Source organism: Protopterus annectens, chromosome 5.part0 (assembly GCF_019279795.1).
Source record: "Protopterus annectens isolate FY-2018-M chromosome 5.part0, PAN1.0, whole genome shotgun sequence".
NCBI classification, from domain to species: domain Eukaryota; kingdom Metazoa; phylum Chordata; order Ceratodontiformes; family Protopteridae; genus Protopterus; species Protopterus annectens.
The window spans coordinates 1899843106-1899863041 of record NC_056735.1 but is presented as its reverse complement, the minus strand read 5'-3'; the positions used below and the strand labels follow the sequence as shown (position 1 = coordinate 1899863041).

Sequence of the window (19936 nt, the reverse complement as noted above, 5' to 3'; positions counted from 1 at the left end):
AGCCTGCTTACCTCTACTCAGAGGTGGTGGGGAGGGAAGATGTGCTGATGGCCTGGCCATTCCTGTTGTCCTATGGAGACCAGGAGTTCAGAAAAAGCTAGACTAGGTGGGTGGGCAGTACTATGGGTAGCATTACTATTCAAAGAAGGGGGTGGGGTGCACCTAATCCATTCCTCATGGCATGCAGTGGCCTTAAACAGACAAGTATGTTTAAGGGGCTAAGGTCTCCACATATGCATAAACCAACTCCATAACTGTCCAATCAGTGCGTAGAGTGTCTTGAGGCAGTCATAGCTGCCCACAGTATGACTGTCTCAAGCCGCTCCACTTGCTGAAGCAAGAAATATCTCATGTGAGCTGTAAGATGCTTTCCCCTAGAGAAGGTTGAACCTCCAGCAAAGGAAACGGACAGGACATGTTCCAGCATTGTGAAGGACACTAGGAGCATGACAGACCTACGAGTTAGGGGATACTTGCTGAAATGAGCAGTGGCTCACCCTATTTCTCAAAAAAAACACAACCGTAACATGACTGAAAAGGGGCTGGATGTCAGCAAGGGACAACTTACACACACACAAAAAAGTCCTGTGCTTGGTCTGAACATGCCCTTTGTTCCATACAGGTCATTAGTGCAGTAGGGTTAAGGATCTTAGACTTGCCCACACCATCAATAGCTTCTTGGATCTGACTCAAACAAAAGTGTGTGTGTGTGTTTGCTTATAGCTATATACAGTGGACAAACACAAACATACATGCATACACATACAAAAGCACGTGTATATATCCACAGACACACATTATATATAGATGGATAGAATTTCATAAAAAAAGGCATTTAGCCAATATTTGAGAGGAGGACTGCACATGGGGGTGGGGCATCACCTCCTACACATCTTTCTCTACTATAATCATATCCAAGCCCACACTGGAAAATACAATAATAGTGTGTGTGTGTGTGTGTGTGTGTGTGTGTGTGTGTGTGTGTATATATATATATATATATATATATATATATATATATATATACACACACACACACATACATACATACACACACACTTCTATAGTTCTTAAAGCTACAGTTTGTCAAAACATGTAACTTGGTGAAATAAAAGACTGCAACCTAACAGCTCTTAGAATCGAGTGCTAGTGGACCTGCTCCTTCTGCAGGACCTATGCTACAGCTTCTAAGTAGTGCAATCAGGAGTTTTGCTGAGCTTCTGACAGTTGTCACTTTTATGAGATGCAGCTTAATGTAGCTGCAGCTTGATGAAATGACACAGACTGAGTGTGTGTGTGTGTGTGTGTGTGTATATATATATATATATATATATATATATATATATATATATATATATATATATATCTATATACATACATACATACACACACAAACATATACATATATAAATAAAGCAAGAGAGATACAAATATATATAGAAAGATATGTATGTATACACACAGACATGCTCATAAATGTAACGTGTTCTACTATGCAAGTGGCAAGAGGTGTCACCAGCAAAAATGGTGGTATGTTTCCGGGGGGAAGGGTCATTCATGAAGCATCTAAATTCAAGGCTGCAAAACAAATGATTAAGTAAAAGTTAAGCTAGTAACATAAAAGTTTGCAACAAGCACATTCCTGACAAACACAGTTTTTGGGAATCATGCTCAACCTTATGTTACAGCCAGCTTTTTACTGACCTCTAAAAATTGCACACCCAAGGACAGCAGAATGTTTCCTATTAAAAGAGTCTTGCAAGGACTAATGATTACCAGGTAATACATCAAAGATCAGCTACACAACTGCAGTAATTTCCTACAGAAATCATCATCCTCCACTCTTGATTACACTTAAACAGGCCAAGTTGTAAATGATTTAAGCACTCAGACTATGTGTTCTCGAACACTGATTCTTCATTACTATATAAAAACCAACAGAAAACATAAACCTAGTAACACAGTTAATAAAACAAATCAGCTAATGGTGAGTTATTGACACACATTTTTTTCTGCTTTTGCATTTCATAACCATGGCAACAATCCCAAACAATGAATCCTACAAGAAGGAGAAAGTACATTCCTAAATTACATAGGACCACAGCAGCAGCAATATATCAGCTGTGGTGCAGCGGTAGCATTGTTGCCTCACAGCAAGAGGTTCTCCCGTTCGATTCTTGGCTGGAGTGCAGGGAGTGCCTTCTGTGTGGAGTCTGCATGTCCTCCCCGCGGTTGGGTGGGCGTTCGAAAGACATGCGTAAATGGGCGTGCCTTCGTTGAAGGTTGGACGTCGAGCTGGCACCTCGGTGTTCATGAAAATCTACTGCTAATCATTAGCGGACCGGAGTTCCGCTGTTACGACCCCTAACCGGGAAAAGCCGAAAGACAAACAACAACAACCACAGCAGCAATATATCCCTTCTGGCTCTGGAAAACATACCCACAATATAAGGCTTCATAAAGTTAAGTGATGATTATGTTGTGGCCTCACAAACATCAGAAGCACAGAGACTACAGGCTGGTGAGGCAGCTAACAGATGATCAGTTAACTTGCTCAGAAATGCCTGGTTTGCAGTCTTAATAGAATATAATGCATTTGCAAAGTCAACTTGCATCATTTTGCTTAGAAAGGGATGTATATAACTTGTTCTCAGTAAAATAAACTGGTACCACTTTCTGAATGGTTTCACAGCAGAAACATGACCTACTCAGTCCATAAAATTCTCAGTCAAGTTTTGAAGACATTGGTAGAAAATAACAAGCTAGATTTTCTGATTAACAGTAATGTCCACCCTAACCTTTGGCATAAAGGAGACATTAAAGAAAAGCAAAACTCTGAATTTATAAAAACCTGTATAATGCTCTGAAGCTAAATGTTTGAAGTTCATGTACTCTTAACATTTAGCAAACAAAATAGTCTCAAAGGTAGGAACTCCAGAGGTACCAAGTACACCATTTCAAAAATGATGCTATACAAAGCACTCCAAATCAATAGATCATCAGGAAGAGGAAGATTCCTTCAAAGGGGCCTTATACAAGATACCCTTTAATAAATTTTGGCAAGGGGAAGAATGGAGAGTCCCTGGGAGGCATACATGATGTGCTATGCAATAAACTTTAAATGAAGAATAAACTAAGTGCTGCTCAAAAAGATGAAATACAAAGTTTAAAATCAGTGGCAATTTACCTTGCAAGTTTGTGGGGGTGGGATGTGGCACCCTTGGACAAACTCCTGGGAATGTCTCCCTGACAGGACTTTCTAGTAGTTGGTTTTCTCATGTAATATCCACCTCACTTCCTCAGAAAATTCTGAATAATTAGGAATCAAAACCCCAACCTCCAGGCGGCAAGAAGAGGACAGTGTATATTTGGTGGAGGACTTTCCCTTTCAGCTGAGAGAGGAGAGCATCCTTGACAATCAAAAGCAGATACCCAAACACTCATTAATGGAGATGGGGAAATCACAGATGTAAAAGATAAACCAGGCCTACCAAAACCATTCAGCTTTCTCTCAACAGATTACAACAGTACTCTCTGAACCTGATGGATCATTAAAAAAAATCATATAATAACCCCTTTTCCATTTTCAGTGAAAACCATCCCATCCTGAATGGTTCTTAAAGAACAGATAAGTTATGAAATTTGTGAAGAAGCAAATTGATCTATAAACAGATTACCCTGTCTAACTGAACTACAAGATTAAGGCAAAAAACAAAGTACTGCGCTCCTCAGGAACACGAGTCAACATAAGGCAAACATTCAGAGACATCAGGTCCCAAATATTTACTGCTAGACTAAAAAGCTGACAGGAGTGAGTACCTCTATATTTATGTACCACACTATGATTGCATTGTCTGAGATAATCTAACCTCTGGAACTGACATCTAAGAGCAACAAGAATATATTCTGTATCTGTATGCACCCTAAACCTTGACTGAATTCAAACGGGCACTCCGAGTCTGAAGCATGCACTGTGAAAAGATGTAAATGATGCAATAAGTCAAAAGACACCCCCAAATTTTTTTCAATAATCTCTTCTCACTAACTTGATTTCTTGCACACAGAAGGGTTCAGAGGAGATTCTTTTTCCAAAGATTGGGGTATCTGATTCAAAAGATTTTTGAGATAATGCCGACATGCTTTCATGTAATTTTTTTATATTTTGAACTATTAAAATACACACTACCAATTAATCCAGTATTGAAAGTAAGACCCTTACTAAGAAGATAGAGTTGCCCAATACTCGTTGGACAAGAGGCAATGACCAGTACTGATCTGAACAAATTGCTTCTGCTGAGATGCTGTTAAGTCTGATTTTTCTTTATCTTGTTTATTGTGAGATCTGAGGATCCTAGAAAAGGAACAAAAACATTAAGTCCTTCATTTCTTCTTTTGAACAAGCATGGACTAGACAGTCATCTAGAGAAGGGTGTATATGAATACCATTTAAGTCACCCATATCCACAGCTTCTCAATGCTCTTTGTTAGCACCACGCCAGTGTACTACTTGCCCTGGTGCTGTGCTTCTACCACTGTGGTGTACTTCAAAGGTGGATACCAATCAATACAGTTCAGTTTAAATGCACCACAGAGTATAATGCACTGAGTAGCATGATTAACATGCTTAAATATGTAAGCATAGCACTGAATTGAACTGCTGTGCAGGTGGCAATGAACTTGAAAACCACAATGACTGATGGCAAGCTATTCATTAAAACTATTGTATCTATGGCTAGGTCAGAAGCGTGAACAGCAAACTAGTAGTAAACCCAGCACATTAAAGGGTGAGTAGCCTCCACTGTAGTAGAAAAAAAATAAAATGTGTCAAAAGGTATATTTTAAATGTAATGTTCAAACTCCTACCAACAAGGATCTGGCTCATAGACTGTTCAGACTCCTGCCAATAAGGAAGTGCTACAGAAGCATTAGATGCAGGACATCCAGATTCCAAAATACCTTCTTTTCACATGCTATCAGACTGCTGAATAACAAAACCACGGCCTAACGTGCTGCATGGGTAAAATATTTTTGTGAGTATGTCGTTATTTACATAAAATCTCTGAAATGGCTCACTTCATACATCTCTATCGGTATTTGGAAACTCAACTGTAAGTTTATGGTATACATTGGTGGTAAGTTTACATGTATGCCTCTCTTATTTATTATAGTACTGTTTTTTGCATATCCTTATATTTCTGCTGAGTCTATTCCTGCTGTTGTATTTCTTGTATTTCTGATGTACATAAAGCTTTCACATTTATTTTACTTTAGCTTACTTTTTTTGTATCTTAGGTTTTATTTATTTTTATTTAATTATTTTTTTTAATTAACTTAATCTATCTTCCTTCTGCAAACTGTCATTCATATGGCACGAGCCTAAGTATTGAAAGTTTGTGCAGTGATACGCACTTTTTCCTCTGTGTTGATTTGCATGACAATAAAGTTTACATTGACTTTAATGCTGCCATCCAGTGTCTATAGAATTATAAGAGAAGGGTAAATATCCTGAACGTTTGAACTCCAAAGAGCTTGTCCCAGTCTTATCTTCCGTCATGCTGAAAGAAACAAGAACAATCTGATGCTTAAATGATAAAAGAAAACTTTCTTGTAAGTCTTTTTGCTAAAATGTCCTCTAAAAGGGGGGCTTTCATGGTCCTTTGTAGAGGTCGATACTCCTGGCAAAGAATGAGACAGGAACATATATAAAAAAAAAAATCAGTTTTGTACCCATTACACAGCAGTCAAACCAATAACAAATCCTGGGAAATAACTTTCCATTTTTTGCAGAAGTACCAGAATTCTGCCCCAGCCAGTACTAGGATTGGTGAAACAGCTATTGAGAAAAGAGAATAACCACTATTTTAATCTCCTTTCCTGGTTCTTATACACCCCTGTGATTATCCAGCCATGTCCCTAAGCTGGTTCATTAGTTCCTCCCTGATCCTGATGTTCGAAACCATCAGGAGGAAAGAACACGAGCTGGGAATAGTGACATCATCAGGCAAGGAGGTTAGGAGTTTTCTCGTACTCTCAGCAACCTTTATCCTGCTGACCAGCAAAAGCAGTGTAATGCCTGGCTATGCAAAGCTGCTTCTGAGTGCACACATCTATACAATCATGAAGGTCATCGGGAATGCAGGCAGTCCCTGGTCAGGATCATACCTTCTAGTCCCTGTTCAATGGTGCTCCTATGGTGGAATTTGAACAAACTTCCTCTCACAGAATTTATAAATTAATCTCAGCTGCTCATTCCCACACATCTCAATCTGGAACCTACACTACCCAGGCCAGTAACAGAATCCTCATTGCCTGGGACATATTTAAGACTTTATCACCTCTAAATCATTGAGCTGTCTGTAGAACAAATGCTACCCTACACCAGTGGTGTTGAAGGAAGCAATGAGTCATTTAATTGGAGAATATCCTCAATCTGAGGGGTCAATTCTGTTCTGCTACTGATTCTTCAGTTTCCCCTAACTAGTCTGCCCACCACCTATTCTCTTTCTGTAAGGTGTGAATGTAAAGGCTGTATACAGAAGGACATATTCTCTGAAAATATTATTATAAAAAGGCTGCCTTCTAACTCTCACCCCAGAAGCAAGATCTCAATGTGCAGTTATATATCATGTTACAGTTTCCTTTAGATTACTTAACTCTTGAATATACTCAAAAGGTTTGTGGTCAAAAAGGAAATTTAGAGACATTGGCAGAAGTCTAACCTTGCTCAAAACCCTTCCAAAGTAAGGGGTGTCACCAAACCAAGTCTACCTTCTAACCATCCTTTCTGAAGCCACAGACCTGAACAGTGAAAAAGATGCAGCTTAAGTACATCTGAATGTAAAAAGGACAATATTCTTACTGTATTTAATAAACCTGCAGCTTTTATGCAAATCACCTTCTCAAAAAAAGGCAAAAAATATTCAGCATGTTAGAAGCTTGCTATATAATGTCTGATTGATATTTCAAGATGAAGATAAAAATATTTAAAGATTTCAGAGCCAAAGAAGATTAGTCACAGGTTATGTTAACCAAGATCTACGTGAACTTGGCATCCTTTCCAAACTGAAAAGTACAACCTGTTCTCCCTTTTGTATTTAAGACCTAGCCATATATTATAATGTAAAATATTATTTCCATACATGCTTATTATATAATAATGTCTTAGTTGAAAAATGCCTCAAGTCTAGACTAGTAGTCTTAGCTGTTAAAATTCCATTTGTTGTAACATGAAGTTGTCCTAGGAGACTGCATCCAATAAACTCTAAATACTTAGAAAAACTTTAATACTTCAGGTTTTTTATAAAAAATATTACAGGCATTTTGAAAATGAGGAGGTGGGGGAGGAAAACAAGGGCAAAAGCAGAGGCTCCATTAACTCATAAAGCCCTTGTTTCACTTCAGACATTGCTGGTAATCACAAAACAGATCAGGCACTAACTGTAACATTTGAAAATGAATACCTTTTGAGGGGAAGGGCTTCATCATCCAGCTGACACTGCCAAAAGCTCTTCTGTTACAGGCAGATGTCTGTGGAATACTCCAACAATGGAGCTCAGGCAAGCTACTAGACTCACAATGTTTAAGAGTTTAATAGATAAATGGGCAAGTGAAAGAATTTAATCAAAGGTTTTACAGCAGTAGGGTTTTAACTTGCAAACCCCATGAATTTTAGCTATCTCATTCTCACCTTCATCACATTTAAAACATGGCTGCAATAGAAACTGGTCCTCTTCTACATGCACCTTTGCGAACTTTGCAGAAAACCAGCATTTTTAATTAAAATACAAAAAACAAAGCAAAAAAAATGTAGTAGCAGGATTCAAAGAATAGCTTATCAGCCTTTCTCACAAAATCATTTAGTGCAGAAAAATCCCCTTACTTAGAAACTGCAAATGCCTTTGAATATACTATTCCCAAGCACAGAAAGTAATAAAAAAATTAACAAAATTTTTAACCCCTCTGCCTGCTGGCCATAAGACCCACGACCTATATAACCCATTTTTCTTTTATGGGGGTGAGTTCCCCAGTAAGGCAGGAGGTGATAACAAGTCTGTCATCCAGACAGAGAATATGGTCTCCTACCCTAGCCTCATGATCTCCTTACACCTCTGGCAGTTTCTAAGGAATGCTAGCTTTTCCCATCTTTGCTGGAGGAGCATATGACCTTCCTTGCATGACTGTAACAAAAATCATCTATACCATGGAAAGGCATCCTTTTGGCCTGGAATCTGCAGGCTACATCACCCTGAACTCCCACTGGGTGTCATCAAAGGGGCAAGGCAAGCCACCCACACCACCACCACCACCACCAAAACAGGCAAGCCATATGCCATTCACTTGCATCCTCCCACCTTGCTCCCTCCAACTCTCATACGATCTAATCAAATCTGAGTCATATTGGTCACTTCTGGGGCTTTATCCTACTGTGTTTCAAAGACTGATGTGAAATATTAATCGTCGTAGGTCCCATGTTCATTTTCTTTACCCTAAAAGTCTGCCATGTGAAACATGTATAAATATGCAAGTAAATGGTAAAATTCCTTTCCTGCTGTGGACCCAATAAGTGCACAAGCCTAGGGAAATTTCAGTTGATTACTTTCATGTCAAAGTGCTACCTTTTAAACTTTACAACAGTCCAAACCTTCCTAAAACATTACAAACGTTTCCCAACAAAAAACACTAAGCTACACAACATAACATAACACCATGGAATATCCAAACACAGTTTAAAATGCGACTAAAACAACTACTTCACAAAACTTTCTTAAGCATTCATCACAGATACAGTGCATCTTTTAAACCTTCAATTCTTCGCAATAAATTTAAATAGGACAGTTAAATTTGTTCCACAGACTACTGTCCAATAAAACAAATCACAGTATATAAAAGTGACTAACCCTGTAAGAAATACTAAAGTTTCACAAAACCATACATTTTTCCTTCTCATCCTCCTGTTACAACTTTGCACAGATATACAAAAATAATCATTTAAAAACGTACTTAGCCAGCTCTTGCAAAGGGTACCACCAGGTTCAGAAAGCAGGTACATACACTTTTGACTATTTTATTGGTAGATAATTTCTAAGACGTCATTTCAGCTTCGTCAACCTCTTTTATTTGCAGGCGTTTCTACTGACACTTCTAGCTACAAGATATGTTACAGTCTTTTTCACTGCTCTATGAGTACACAGCAGAAGGCATAACACTTGTTATGGTGTGGTGAATCCTGATTTTTATTCCACCCCTGGGAGTAGAACCAGGGCAAGTATGAATCAAGGGCTAATACCTAAAGATGATGAAAAGCAAAGTAAGAAAAAGGAAAGAGGTGCTATGTAGGGCTTGTCACGATGAAAGAATAATGAAAAATCACCAGAGTATCTTCTCTTCAATGATTTCAGAAGGATATTCTGACTCATATGCATAAAGAACTTCCTGCCATGGCCTTGTTAAAGTGTTTTAATGCCTGTTCTAGAACCTGAAGAATCTGAATATTTCCATGGATGCAAAAAGGTCTTAAGTGTGGATTCCCATGAATGTCAGTTCTTCAAAAGCCTGGGGACAAATATACCATGCAAGATCTAAATGAACACCTCATATTATGCTATCTGCCAACACACTGCCTTTTCCTGTCTAATGCACAGCCACTGAATAAAGATCCACTGGACAATATCAGATCTCAAAAGTGCACAGCTAATTCACAAAGCTGGTATGACTGTACCACCCTGCTTATAAATTATGTACAGTGTGACTGTCACGTTGCTTGTGACTACTAGTAGAATCCTCCGTAAAAGAAAAACCTTGAATGGTTTCACCAACAACACTGCTATTACTTCCTTAAAAATAGTGTATAAATAAACAAGTGCAACAAACTGTTTCTGAACTGCTAATGACTCTAAAATTAGCTCTCCGATCTGAGTGTGAGGGACTGGTCATTAAGAGGTGTGTTGAATGGCCAGATTGTGAGTGGACAAAATCAACCACCATTCAACATCTCTTTTTATAGATGCAATAGATGGAAGGTAACACGTACTTTCTTACCATATCAATTATCCATGAAAAGGCCATCTTGCAGTGCATAAGCACCAAGATTTCTGCTTTAAATATCTCCAGCTTGACTCCTTTCAGAAATTTTTCTAGCTTGTACACCAAAGGTACACCAGCATGTCTCCTGGCTTGGGTTAGACTAGGAGGGAATATTAAACCCTTATGCTCTACAGTTTGATCACATACAATGAGCAAGGATAACAAAGATAAAAAATAAAAGAAAGAATATAAAATTAATATACTTGCATGACTTGCAAGAAATTTCATCTGGCGGGGATGGAGTAAGTGCAATAAATATTCACTGCAGAAGGTCTTCTTCCCACAGTTCAGCTGATATATCTGAATCAATGTCCACAAAAGTGGGAAACGAGTGGGAAGAATCCTAAGCAATGCAAATTAAGCCACTCATAAGAATGGAGATGGTGGAAGAAGAAAAGGTAAGAAGTCAGTAGACCAAGTCATAAGGCAGAAAGGTACCAAAGGAGGACCAAGTCTTGGAATCAAGGTCCAAGTAATAATTCCTGAAGAAGGAATAAACCAACAACCAAGTAGCCATGGAACAAATGTCTATAATGAAGAAATTATTGAAACAAGCAATACAAGCAGTCACAACAATGGTTAAGTAGCCTTTTACATCAGCATTTTCAAATGAGCAGTGTGTCAGACGATGTTTAAAGACAAGACAGCTACCAACCTTCTTAGATATGATTGATATAGACACTGCACACCCCCATAGCTGGTATACATTCTTAGACTTGTCTTCCAGGCAAAACCTGAGATAGTGATGTACCTCCAAGGTATAAAGGTCTCTCTCTCTCTCTGCCTGGATTCTTTCCCCTTACAGAGAGGAAAAAAGGAAGTTGAATGGCATGGTTTAACAGCAGACCTTAAACTACTTTCAAAAAGAACTGTAGGTTAGGTGTATGGGAAATCCAGTCTCTGTGAAAGACCAAATATGGTTTCCAACACAGAAAAGCCTGCAGCTTAGAGACCCTGTAGGCAGTGGTAGCTGCTACAAAGAACAACCTCTTCCAAAAGACAAATATCAAAGCTAATGAATCAACTACTTTGGCTGAAGGATGGGTAAGCCTATCACTCAAGAATTTTAAGTTCCAAGGAGAAAAGGGCTTTTCAAATACGAGTGAAAATGCAAAACCTCTTTAAAAAAACTGTTTAACCAGCTGCTGCTGCTGGTACCACAGTTCTGCCCTCCAGAAGGTTATAATGTGCACAAAATGCCAGAAATATGCACCCACATCATGGAATAACTAAGACCTGATTTAAATGTACTTAATATATGTCAGAACAATTTGGAAATTAACCACCTGAAGCAATGTAAGACATCGCTCTGCTGAAATGGAGAGCCTCTGCCAATTAGCAATGTACATCTGACAAGTAGAACACTTTCTGGCAGCTTCAGTCACCTCGGAGTACTTTTGAATAGGGATTTAGCTGGAGCAGAGAATGTACTGGAGACAGATGTCACCACAACTGAGTACCACTTTCTTTGTACTGTGACAGGGTACACTATTGCTAGAGACTTGACAGCCTGGAAAAACACATTTCCTGGCTATATTGGACAATCAGAATGTATTATCTTAGTTCTTTGAATTTTACTATGAGGAACGGGATGGTACAAACCAAAGACTGCCCTGGTGCTTGCACTGATGTCAAACTGTGCTCACTAAGCTAGTCACAATGCTGCGCCATAAACTGGACCGAGTTTTAGCAGTGTTGCAACCATTAGACTCGTCTCCAAAGATGGCTATAATTGGGTGGGGGGGGCCTCTCCTACCTTTGTCAGCTATGTTAATCTGTGATTAATACCAACCTGGTCCATCACTAGTTTGTGATTAATATAAACCTGGTCCCTCACTAGTTAAAAGCACAGGAAAATGTGAGCAGCTGTAAGCCAATACAAGGAAGGTCTTTGAAAGAGGAAGCTTTGGCTGATGCTGGACCTCAAAATGATTTACTTTCTCCCCTCAGTCCAACTATAGCTCATGACCAAAGGACCTCCTTGCCAACTTCAGTAATTGCCAAGCTCCAAAGTTGCTGTCATGCGAGAAGTTAAAGCCAGTCTTCAGCTTCTCATACCCTCTGTTTCAGCTGGCTAGGTTAAAGTGCTTACAACTGTGTAACTTTCCAATGTAATGCAGTGTGTGCTGTTACAAACTGTGGTTGGAGATTTGATGACTACAGGGACACTTGATGGTTTATACTTTTTAAATAATGAACACATGAACTATCTGATAATGCATTTTAGAATCAGCATCCAAAGTGTACGAGCACCAGAAAATAAATACAGCGTGCATGAGCTGAACAAGTCCTTCCAGTCTATCAAATTTCTTGACATACATAAGCAAGAGAAGCCCATGCGCCTAGGTGTGGGTGTCACAGACTTCAAAAACATTGTTGAGATGTGGATACCACAAGAAAGAATTAGCCATCTGCAGAGGGCCTTTAAACTCAGATCTCCAAGCACTGGTTCCAGTACAGAACTTACAGCAACACTTCATCTTACAGAGCCACCAGAACTAAGCTGTTCAAAAAAAGACTTCCTGGAGCTGATAACACCTCTGCAATCATGTCAAAATACTTGATAAAAATGCTGGGAATGGAAAGACCAAAAGACCAGTACAGAAAATGTTCAGGGGTTTAGCACAGTATTTGACAAATCTCCTATGCAATTTCCAAATCTTTAAGTGCTGGTAAATATCCACCACATATAAGAACAACATCATGCTCATTCACCCCTCCTACCTTAACACTCACCATATGAAACCTCAAGTATCTGTTGAAAATGCTAAGATCAAGAATCACCCTTTCAACATCCCAGACATGAGGAAATGCCCGGGCCAGAGTATTTTCTCTTCTTTCACTGGGACACACAGTCCATAAGTTTCTTTAAAAAAATTTGCTTTTCCATCACTACCTGATTTTATAAATGAAGACTGGGCAAACAGCAGCATCAACTTGAAGAACAACCCCAAAAGAATGACATTCAAACCAAGGCATCTAGACTGAAGGACTTTCAGGCTAGCATAAATCTAGAGCATCACCTTCACATCAACAGCTCTGAATCAGGAAAAAAAAAACAGTCAAAACTTCTAAAAGATGAAACTAGCACCTACAGCTCACATTTGGAACTTGGAGGGTGGGTGCAATAAAAGGTTAGTCTAAATCCTTACCACCTTTTGCTGCCCATAAGGAGGTTTCTTCTAAGATTGCTGGCTTGTGGACTATCTGAGAGGGTATAAATATTCTTCAGTGTAGAAAGTACCACATTTCTCATTCTGAAATCCCCATAATCCAATATATTACCAGTCAACTCTTCATAAAAAAAAAAAAAGACACAATCAAGCCACTCAAAGAAAACATGCCAGAGAAGGCAGTATCAGCTGGAATAAAAAAATCAAGTTTCAGAGCTTGTGATTAGACTGCACTACTTCACAGCATGCTTCTCCAAAGTTTCAAACACAACAGCCACCTTCTGTAATTGCCACTCCACAAGAAAGGATCAGAAATGGGATAAATGGAACAAACAGTTTAATGACCTAATGGCAAAAAATAAATTAATTTGCCACACCTGCCCACAGCCTTAGGCTCCCCATGGCTAAAGATGGTGGAAGTGCTGAGGCCTCTATGGCCCAAACCCAACATGAGGAAATCACAAAAGAATCCTGCTTAGGGTGCTTATCTAAAATATCAACAATGTACTGGAAGAGATAAAGCTGGTGAGTGTTCTTAAGATAACAGCAATCCAATTGCAGATACATTTTGGTGTGAAAAACAGCATTTCTGAAGACACTCTCCACATGAGTGGATAATCAAGCAGAAAGTCAGATACATCATGAAAGAAAAGAATCCCATTGTAGAGTAGACTTTAAGATCCACACTACTTCTCTAAATGAAAATTATTTAGAAGAGGTACTTGCATAACTGGAAAACACCTCCCTACCCCATATCTGGAGAGAGAAGCTAAAGTTTCAGAAGGGGAGGGACAGAAACTCCCCATCATGAAGAACTTGGCAAAAGGCCAAATACCTTGGAATGAACTTCAAAAAGTTCAGAGACAAAAAAATAGACGCTAAAGATGGATGGGTATTTACTTATTTGGGTATATACTGGAAGTGAGGCATACCCAACATAAAAGTGCTGGTTAGAGAGGGGGAGCTAGGTCCCAAGCAACAACTGGTATCAGTAGGAAATGAATGATGTTTCTGCACCTAAATGGCATTTCCCCACCAAGTAATAAGCAATCCTTCAATATTCATCTGGAGAACCAGAAAATGAGTGGGCCCAAGCAAAATAAAGAAGGAAAGAAGTGTGTGGAGTCTGAAAATCCACAGAGTGCTGCAATATTTGAAGGAAGTGATGGAAGTCAACACCATGTGGCCAAACCCAAACCTAGTGCTGAGATGCTAATGATACAGGTTCCAAGTCCCCTGACGTCATAAATGCCTCAAATAACTCATATTGGGAGAAGTGAATGGTCACATTTTTGCTTTGAACTTGCCACCAAGGCAGATTGTTAGGGAAGTCACACTGTTCAAAGTCCAAGTTGCCAAAGTTATGAAGAATCCTCTCATTACAGAATATGAAAATGATGTATGGTTCTGAGGCCACCAGAAATGTGATGTGCTTTACAGGAGGAGTCACCAGAAATGTGATGTGCTTTATAGGAGGAGTCAGGCCTAAAGATACTATGATTGGTCTCTGCATCCTTAGCCTACACTGGTCTATCAGGCCTCTAATGTCTGTAGCACAGCTTTCTCTTCCGACCTTATGAAAAGTGGATTCCACCATAACCAAGCACTGACAGATACGGCTGGTCTTGAGTTTTGCCCAAATTTAGAATCCTGAAGTCCTGGCATTGGGGACAAAAGGGACACTACCTGCTCCATGCTACAGATGCAATGACTGTGATAGTCATGACTGAGAAATCACTAACCATAAAAAAATCTGAAAGGTCAATTTTAAGCAGTGAATACAGGTGCTTTCCTACAATGAACTATAAGGAGGAAGCGAGTACAGTGAGAAGCTGGAAAGAAATGGGAATAGTGGGGTAAGCGTACTCCATCTAAAACAGCCAACAGCATGCCCCTCCTAACTGTGAGGCTCTGTGAGAAATCAGAAGAGTCCAGCAAAACAACAAAAATCAGGGAAATAAACTAACAATGAAGAGACTGTCTGAAGAAAGAAAAAGAAAGTTACATTCATAGTAGTACTGTTATGGTCTGTCAAATGCATCAGGCATATCCCAAACCTTCAGGACACTCTACAGTGAGCTGTAAGCAAGCATTATTGTTCTGTTTTCTCTCTTTATGATTATTTAGAAATATCAGCTATCAATGAAACCTGGGCAACAGTACATGCATTCCTGAAAGACTTCCAATCCTTACACAGACACACACACACACACACACACACACACACTATATATTACCTTACATGGAACCTTATGATATTAAGAAAGGTGAAAAGAGAAGGAACAAACTAGATAGAAAGAAATGGAATCTGTGGGAACACTGCATGCAAAATAATGTTCAGAAGTGAAATTTCAAAGAAAGCTGGACTTGAGCAATCTAAGTAATGTTAACTTGAATAATAATTAAGAAATAAACCATGCATGCATAATGCATGAAAAGGAAGCATCTATGTAATTTGCTTGCTTTTTATAACTGTGTGTGTACCCATGACTTTGTGTAATATATGAAGTTAACAAAGGTGTATGAAAAAAGATTTTAAGAAAAGTAAGGAGGGCAAACATAAATGATTTTAAGAAAGGCAGTAAGGGAAAGCCCATGAAGCAGGAACCCAAGTGTTCCACTCACTGCAGAGAGCCACCTAAAGTACATCCACACCTTCTGCAGAAACCAAAAGCAGGAAAAAATGGGAGCAATATGAGAGAGCCACCAGCTTTATATGATGTGCAGATACACTGCATGCCTGATGGCACTGTAAGGCAGTCTCCCAATGCATCATCACTGAGAAAATCAGTCATGATAACATGGGGGAGAGCATACATACATTATCTCACTGTTACATGCTGCAAGAACCTTTTTAGCAGTAAAATCTAAAGCTTCATTTTTCATTTTAAGGAAAGCTATGAGATTAGCATTGTCAAAATCAGAACAGATAACATTTAAAACTGGTTGGTTCTAACTTCATATCACATAAAAAAACAGTCATATGTGATAATGCAATACAACACTAGGTAAGGGGGGCTTCAGATGATATTAAACTGTGGTTTCATCTACTCAGCTCTACTTCTCATTCAGGCAGTTGGCGGTTAACAATAAAGGCACACAGTTCCTTGGTCCTGAGATCAGCAGCAGTACTACTCAGTCACTAAGTTTCATGCAACAGCATTTCTATGGCATCCTCACAAAATAACTGCAGGTTTTAGGTAAACTTTAGAATAAACACCACCTACAGGAAAACAGAAAACATGTTAAGCCTTCTTCATATTGTGGCTGGCTTTGTCCCTGATTCTTCACAACATCTCCAGTGTAAACCATCTCCACCAGGCTACTTAAGCTATGGCCATTGATAACGGCTCTTCTGCAACCAGCATATGTGTGGTGTACTGAGCAGTCGCAGTCTGAATACTGATCACTGAGGCAGTGCCATAAACAAGACTCTCAGCTGTTTTTTCAATGACTACAGCAACAGCAAAATAAGTAGTGAAGAAAAATGCTCAAGTTCTACAAAAAAAAAAAAAGAAAGGAAACGTGTTGGCAGAAAGGCCCTAGTCTCATCCACTGATTGTTTGTCCTCCATTCACAATCTTTTTCACCTCATACAACCATAATCAGTCCTGGACCTGTCTAGAAATGTAGCTTTCCCAAACAGATACCGTTCCTGCTTATCAGCTAGCTTCAGAAAAAAAAAGTATTTCAATGGCCTAAATGAAGGGAAGCAGGTGAAAGGTAGAGTTGATTATGTTCCTGTCTTTCTACAAATGCAAGCTGTACAGATATTGTAAATCAAAGCAGGCAACTTGATAATCAGACACCTCTCATCAAAATTTCTCAGGATCATGTGATACTCTTAAAGCTCTTTAAAATATGTTTAACATGAAAAAAATCTTGTACATTAAGGACAGACTACTTGTCATAAGAAAACACTATAAAAGTGTTTCTTCTATTTACTGCAGGTGTCTGAAAGTAAATGAGTCATATAAAAATAAACTGTTTCAGGCTCCCCACCTCACCCACTACTCATTTTTAAATCTTAATTTGCCAGAGTATTGCCAGGCTTTTCTGGCAAGGAAGACATTAAAGCACCTGAAGCAGATCTGGCAGTCTGTAGCAAGGGTACATTGAAAAGCACCAGTGACAAGACACAAGACTTTGACCTGTGCTTCTTTTGGACTTCAAGTTTTCATCTACCTGGCTGTGGTATAGGCAAAGTTCATTAATGCTTAAAAATACATACCTAGTGATATGCATGCTTCAGTTAATGTGCTGCTCTGTAGCAAAAGAAAGAGATGCATCTACGTGGAGAAAGGAAGTCAAAGCCTTGCTTAAGTTTGCTTGGCTGACTTAATTAGATAATACTGTATGGTTAAACACATACTACTGCCACAATACTTGTCTAAAAATTAATATTTACAGTCCTTCTGTTACAGCTGAAGATATGGATGCCGTTTTGTTCAAAAGGAGAGCAATGCATACTGAAAGATGTCGTGTGCAACAATGGCTACAATATCTATATTGCTTCCATGGGGGTCATTTATTATGTTAGAAAAAGGCCTGGGGCTTTTAGTAACAAATTATTATGCCCAAAGGAAGCAAATCTATTAAAAACACACTTCTGGGAATAACCAAAGGGCTTCTGAAGGCAAATAAGGGCAGAATTTATGCACAGCTTAACCCTGGTCTCTGAGCATTTGACAAAAAAGAGCAGCTCAAGTTTCAACTAAAAATACACATGGATGTTAAAACATACATATTGATGTCAATATCTCTGCCCTCATTCACGGTAGGTGTACTTAACCTTTCCCTTCATTTAGAATGGCAGCAGAACATGAACTTGTTATTACAGCCTCTTGACTTAGAACACACACTTTAACATGCTGAATTTATACCAAAGTGCAGCTGACTTAATGAAAATTAGTTTCAAAGCTTTCAAATGAAGAGAGAATGTGTTCCTGTAGATTTGTAAAACTATGGCCTTGACCACATGGAAATGTCTTTGGCAAAAGGCTTAAACAAACACAGAGGACAGAGAGAGAGAGAGAACTCTGATTTTTTTCTATAGTTAGTATTATACATTCTTCTTGACACTGAAGATGAAGAAACTGGAGGACAGGATGCAGTCTGGAGGGATACGCTCTACCCAGTATGTCTGTGTGCAAATGTGCCAATTATCTAAAGTCCATCTGCTTTTCATACCAGCAATGTCCTTTCTCTTTGTCCAAAACAGCTTTATTAAACTAGCACAGCTCACTGTGACCTGGAAGCTATTTAGACACAGACAATAACAAGTTCACCTGAAAAAAGAGAAGAAATAACATACATAAAAATAATGTATTTAACAAAACCTTAGTAGAAGCTGTTCTACAGAACAATAATATTAACTGAATATTAATTCACAATTAAGCCAGCAATGCAGTTTACATCAATTTGCAATACTCAGGAATTTGCGCAGGTTCATTAAGATACAGACAACAAGAAATGCTAACATCGTAGATATCACTCGCCAAGTACTATTCGTAGCCACATAATGTCATGGTTACCAAATGAGTGCAACAGAAACAAAGTAACTGCATGTTTCAGATCTGGCAAATTCAAATCCACTAAAAACTAAGTCAGGGCACTATGCCTACATATGAACTCCTGAAGATGAAAATAAAAGCTGGTGCAGAAATGGGTACTTCTCCCCTCATAACAGTGTTGTCAGTGGCTAGCAAAGGTAGTATATTTGTGAATTTTTACTTTTCTAGTTCATATTTATATGGATTTGTCAAAAAAATGAAATACTCATAAATATCAATATCCTAAAACAAATAAAAACATCAGGTGTTTAAAGATCAGAACCCCAATGAAGCCACACATAAAGCATGTGTACAAATATGGTAGCAAATACCAATTCCCCAAAACATTCTTACATAATCATGTTTGAACACTGCAGTACAAGCTGATTTTCATGAATAACCACTTGCCTGGTAGCAGAAATACTAAATACTACTACAGTCTTGTCCATGAACTTATGCTAGTTAATGCATTAATACCTCTGAGCTTTGAAATGACACATCTCTAGCAGCCAATGCATACCGTTACATTCCAAATTTTCTGAAAATTCAAGTTAAAAGCACAAGCCAAGCAAAAGCAAATATCTTGTGAACAGCAAATGCAACTAAAAAGGTACAAATGTCATCAGTAAAAATTCTTCACAGTTAATAGTCAATATGTTAGTCTTTACATCAATTTTTTAATAATACTACAATGCACAAAACAGAATTATATTACTTAAAATTTAACAACTCTTCGTGTATTGGAAACTATGCATTCAAGACATTTACAGTAAGAGCCCCTTTGTTCACCTAGACTTGAGCTTTTACATGACAAGAAATTACTTTGAGTACATTAATTTTGCTAGGCAATGTACTGTTCATTAAAAAACAAAAACTCCTTTGTAAAAAGTTTTAGAGGCACACAAAGGTCAACAAATAGTTAATGTTACAGCAACCATGGAAATTGTCCAACAGATTTTGAAAATGTTAGTAATTTGGGTATCTTCCTAATAAACACACATTACACACAGTCAGAGCCTACATTTCCTACATGTAAAATCAGAAATGAGCACTCAAGAAATTAAGTTCCTTATGTAACAAATAACAAGATACATTCTTACCATGCCAGTTATCTATGACAGGACCCTC

At 38.5% G+C, this 19936-nt stretch overlaps 1 protein-coding gene across 1 annotated transcript in view; it reads right to left on the bottom strand.

Annotated features, from left to right (window-relative positions):
• Nucleotides 1-2296: 2296 nt before the first annotated feature.
• COG3 (component of oligomeric golgi complex 3) overlaps nt 2297-19936 on the bottom strand; it is a 1722808-nt gene continuing 1705168 nt past the window's right edge. The window contains exon 22 of the mRNA XM_044072049.1: nt 2297-18544. Within this exon, the coding sequence (XP_043927984.1) occupies nt 18515-18544 (30 nt within the window). The 3' untranslated portion in view covers nt 2297-18514. The remainder of the gene's footprint in view (nt 18545-19936) is intronic.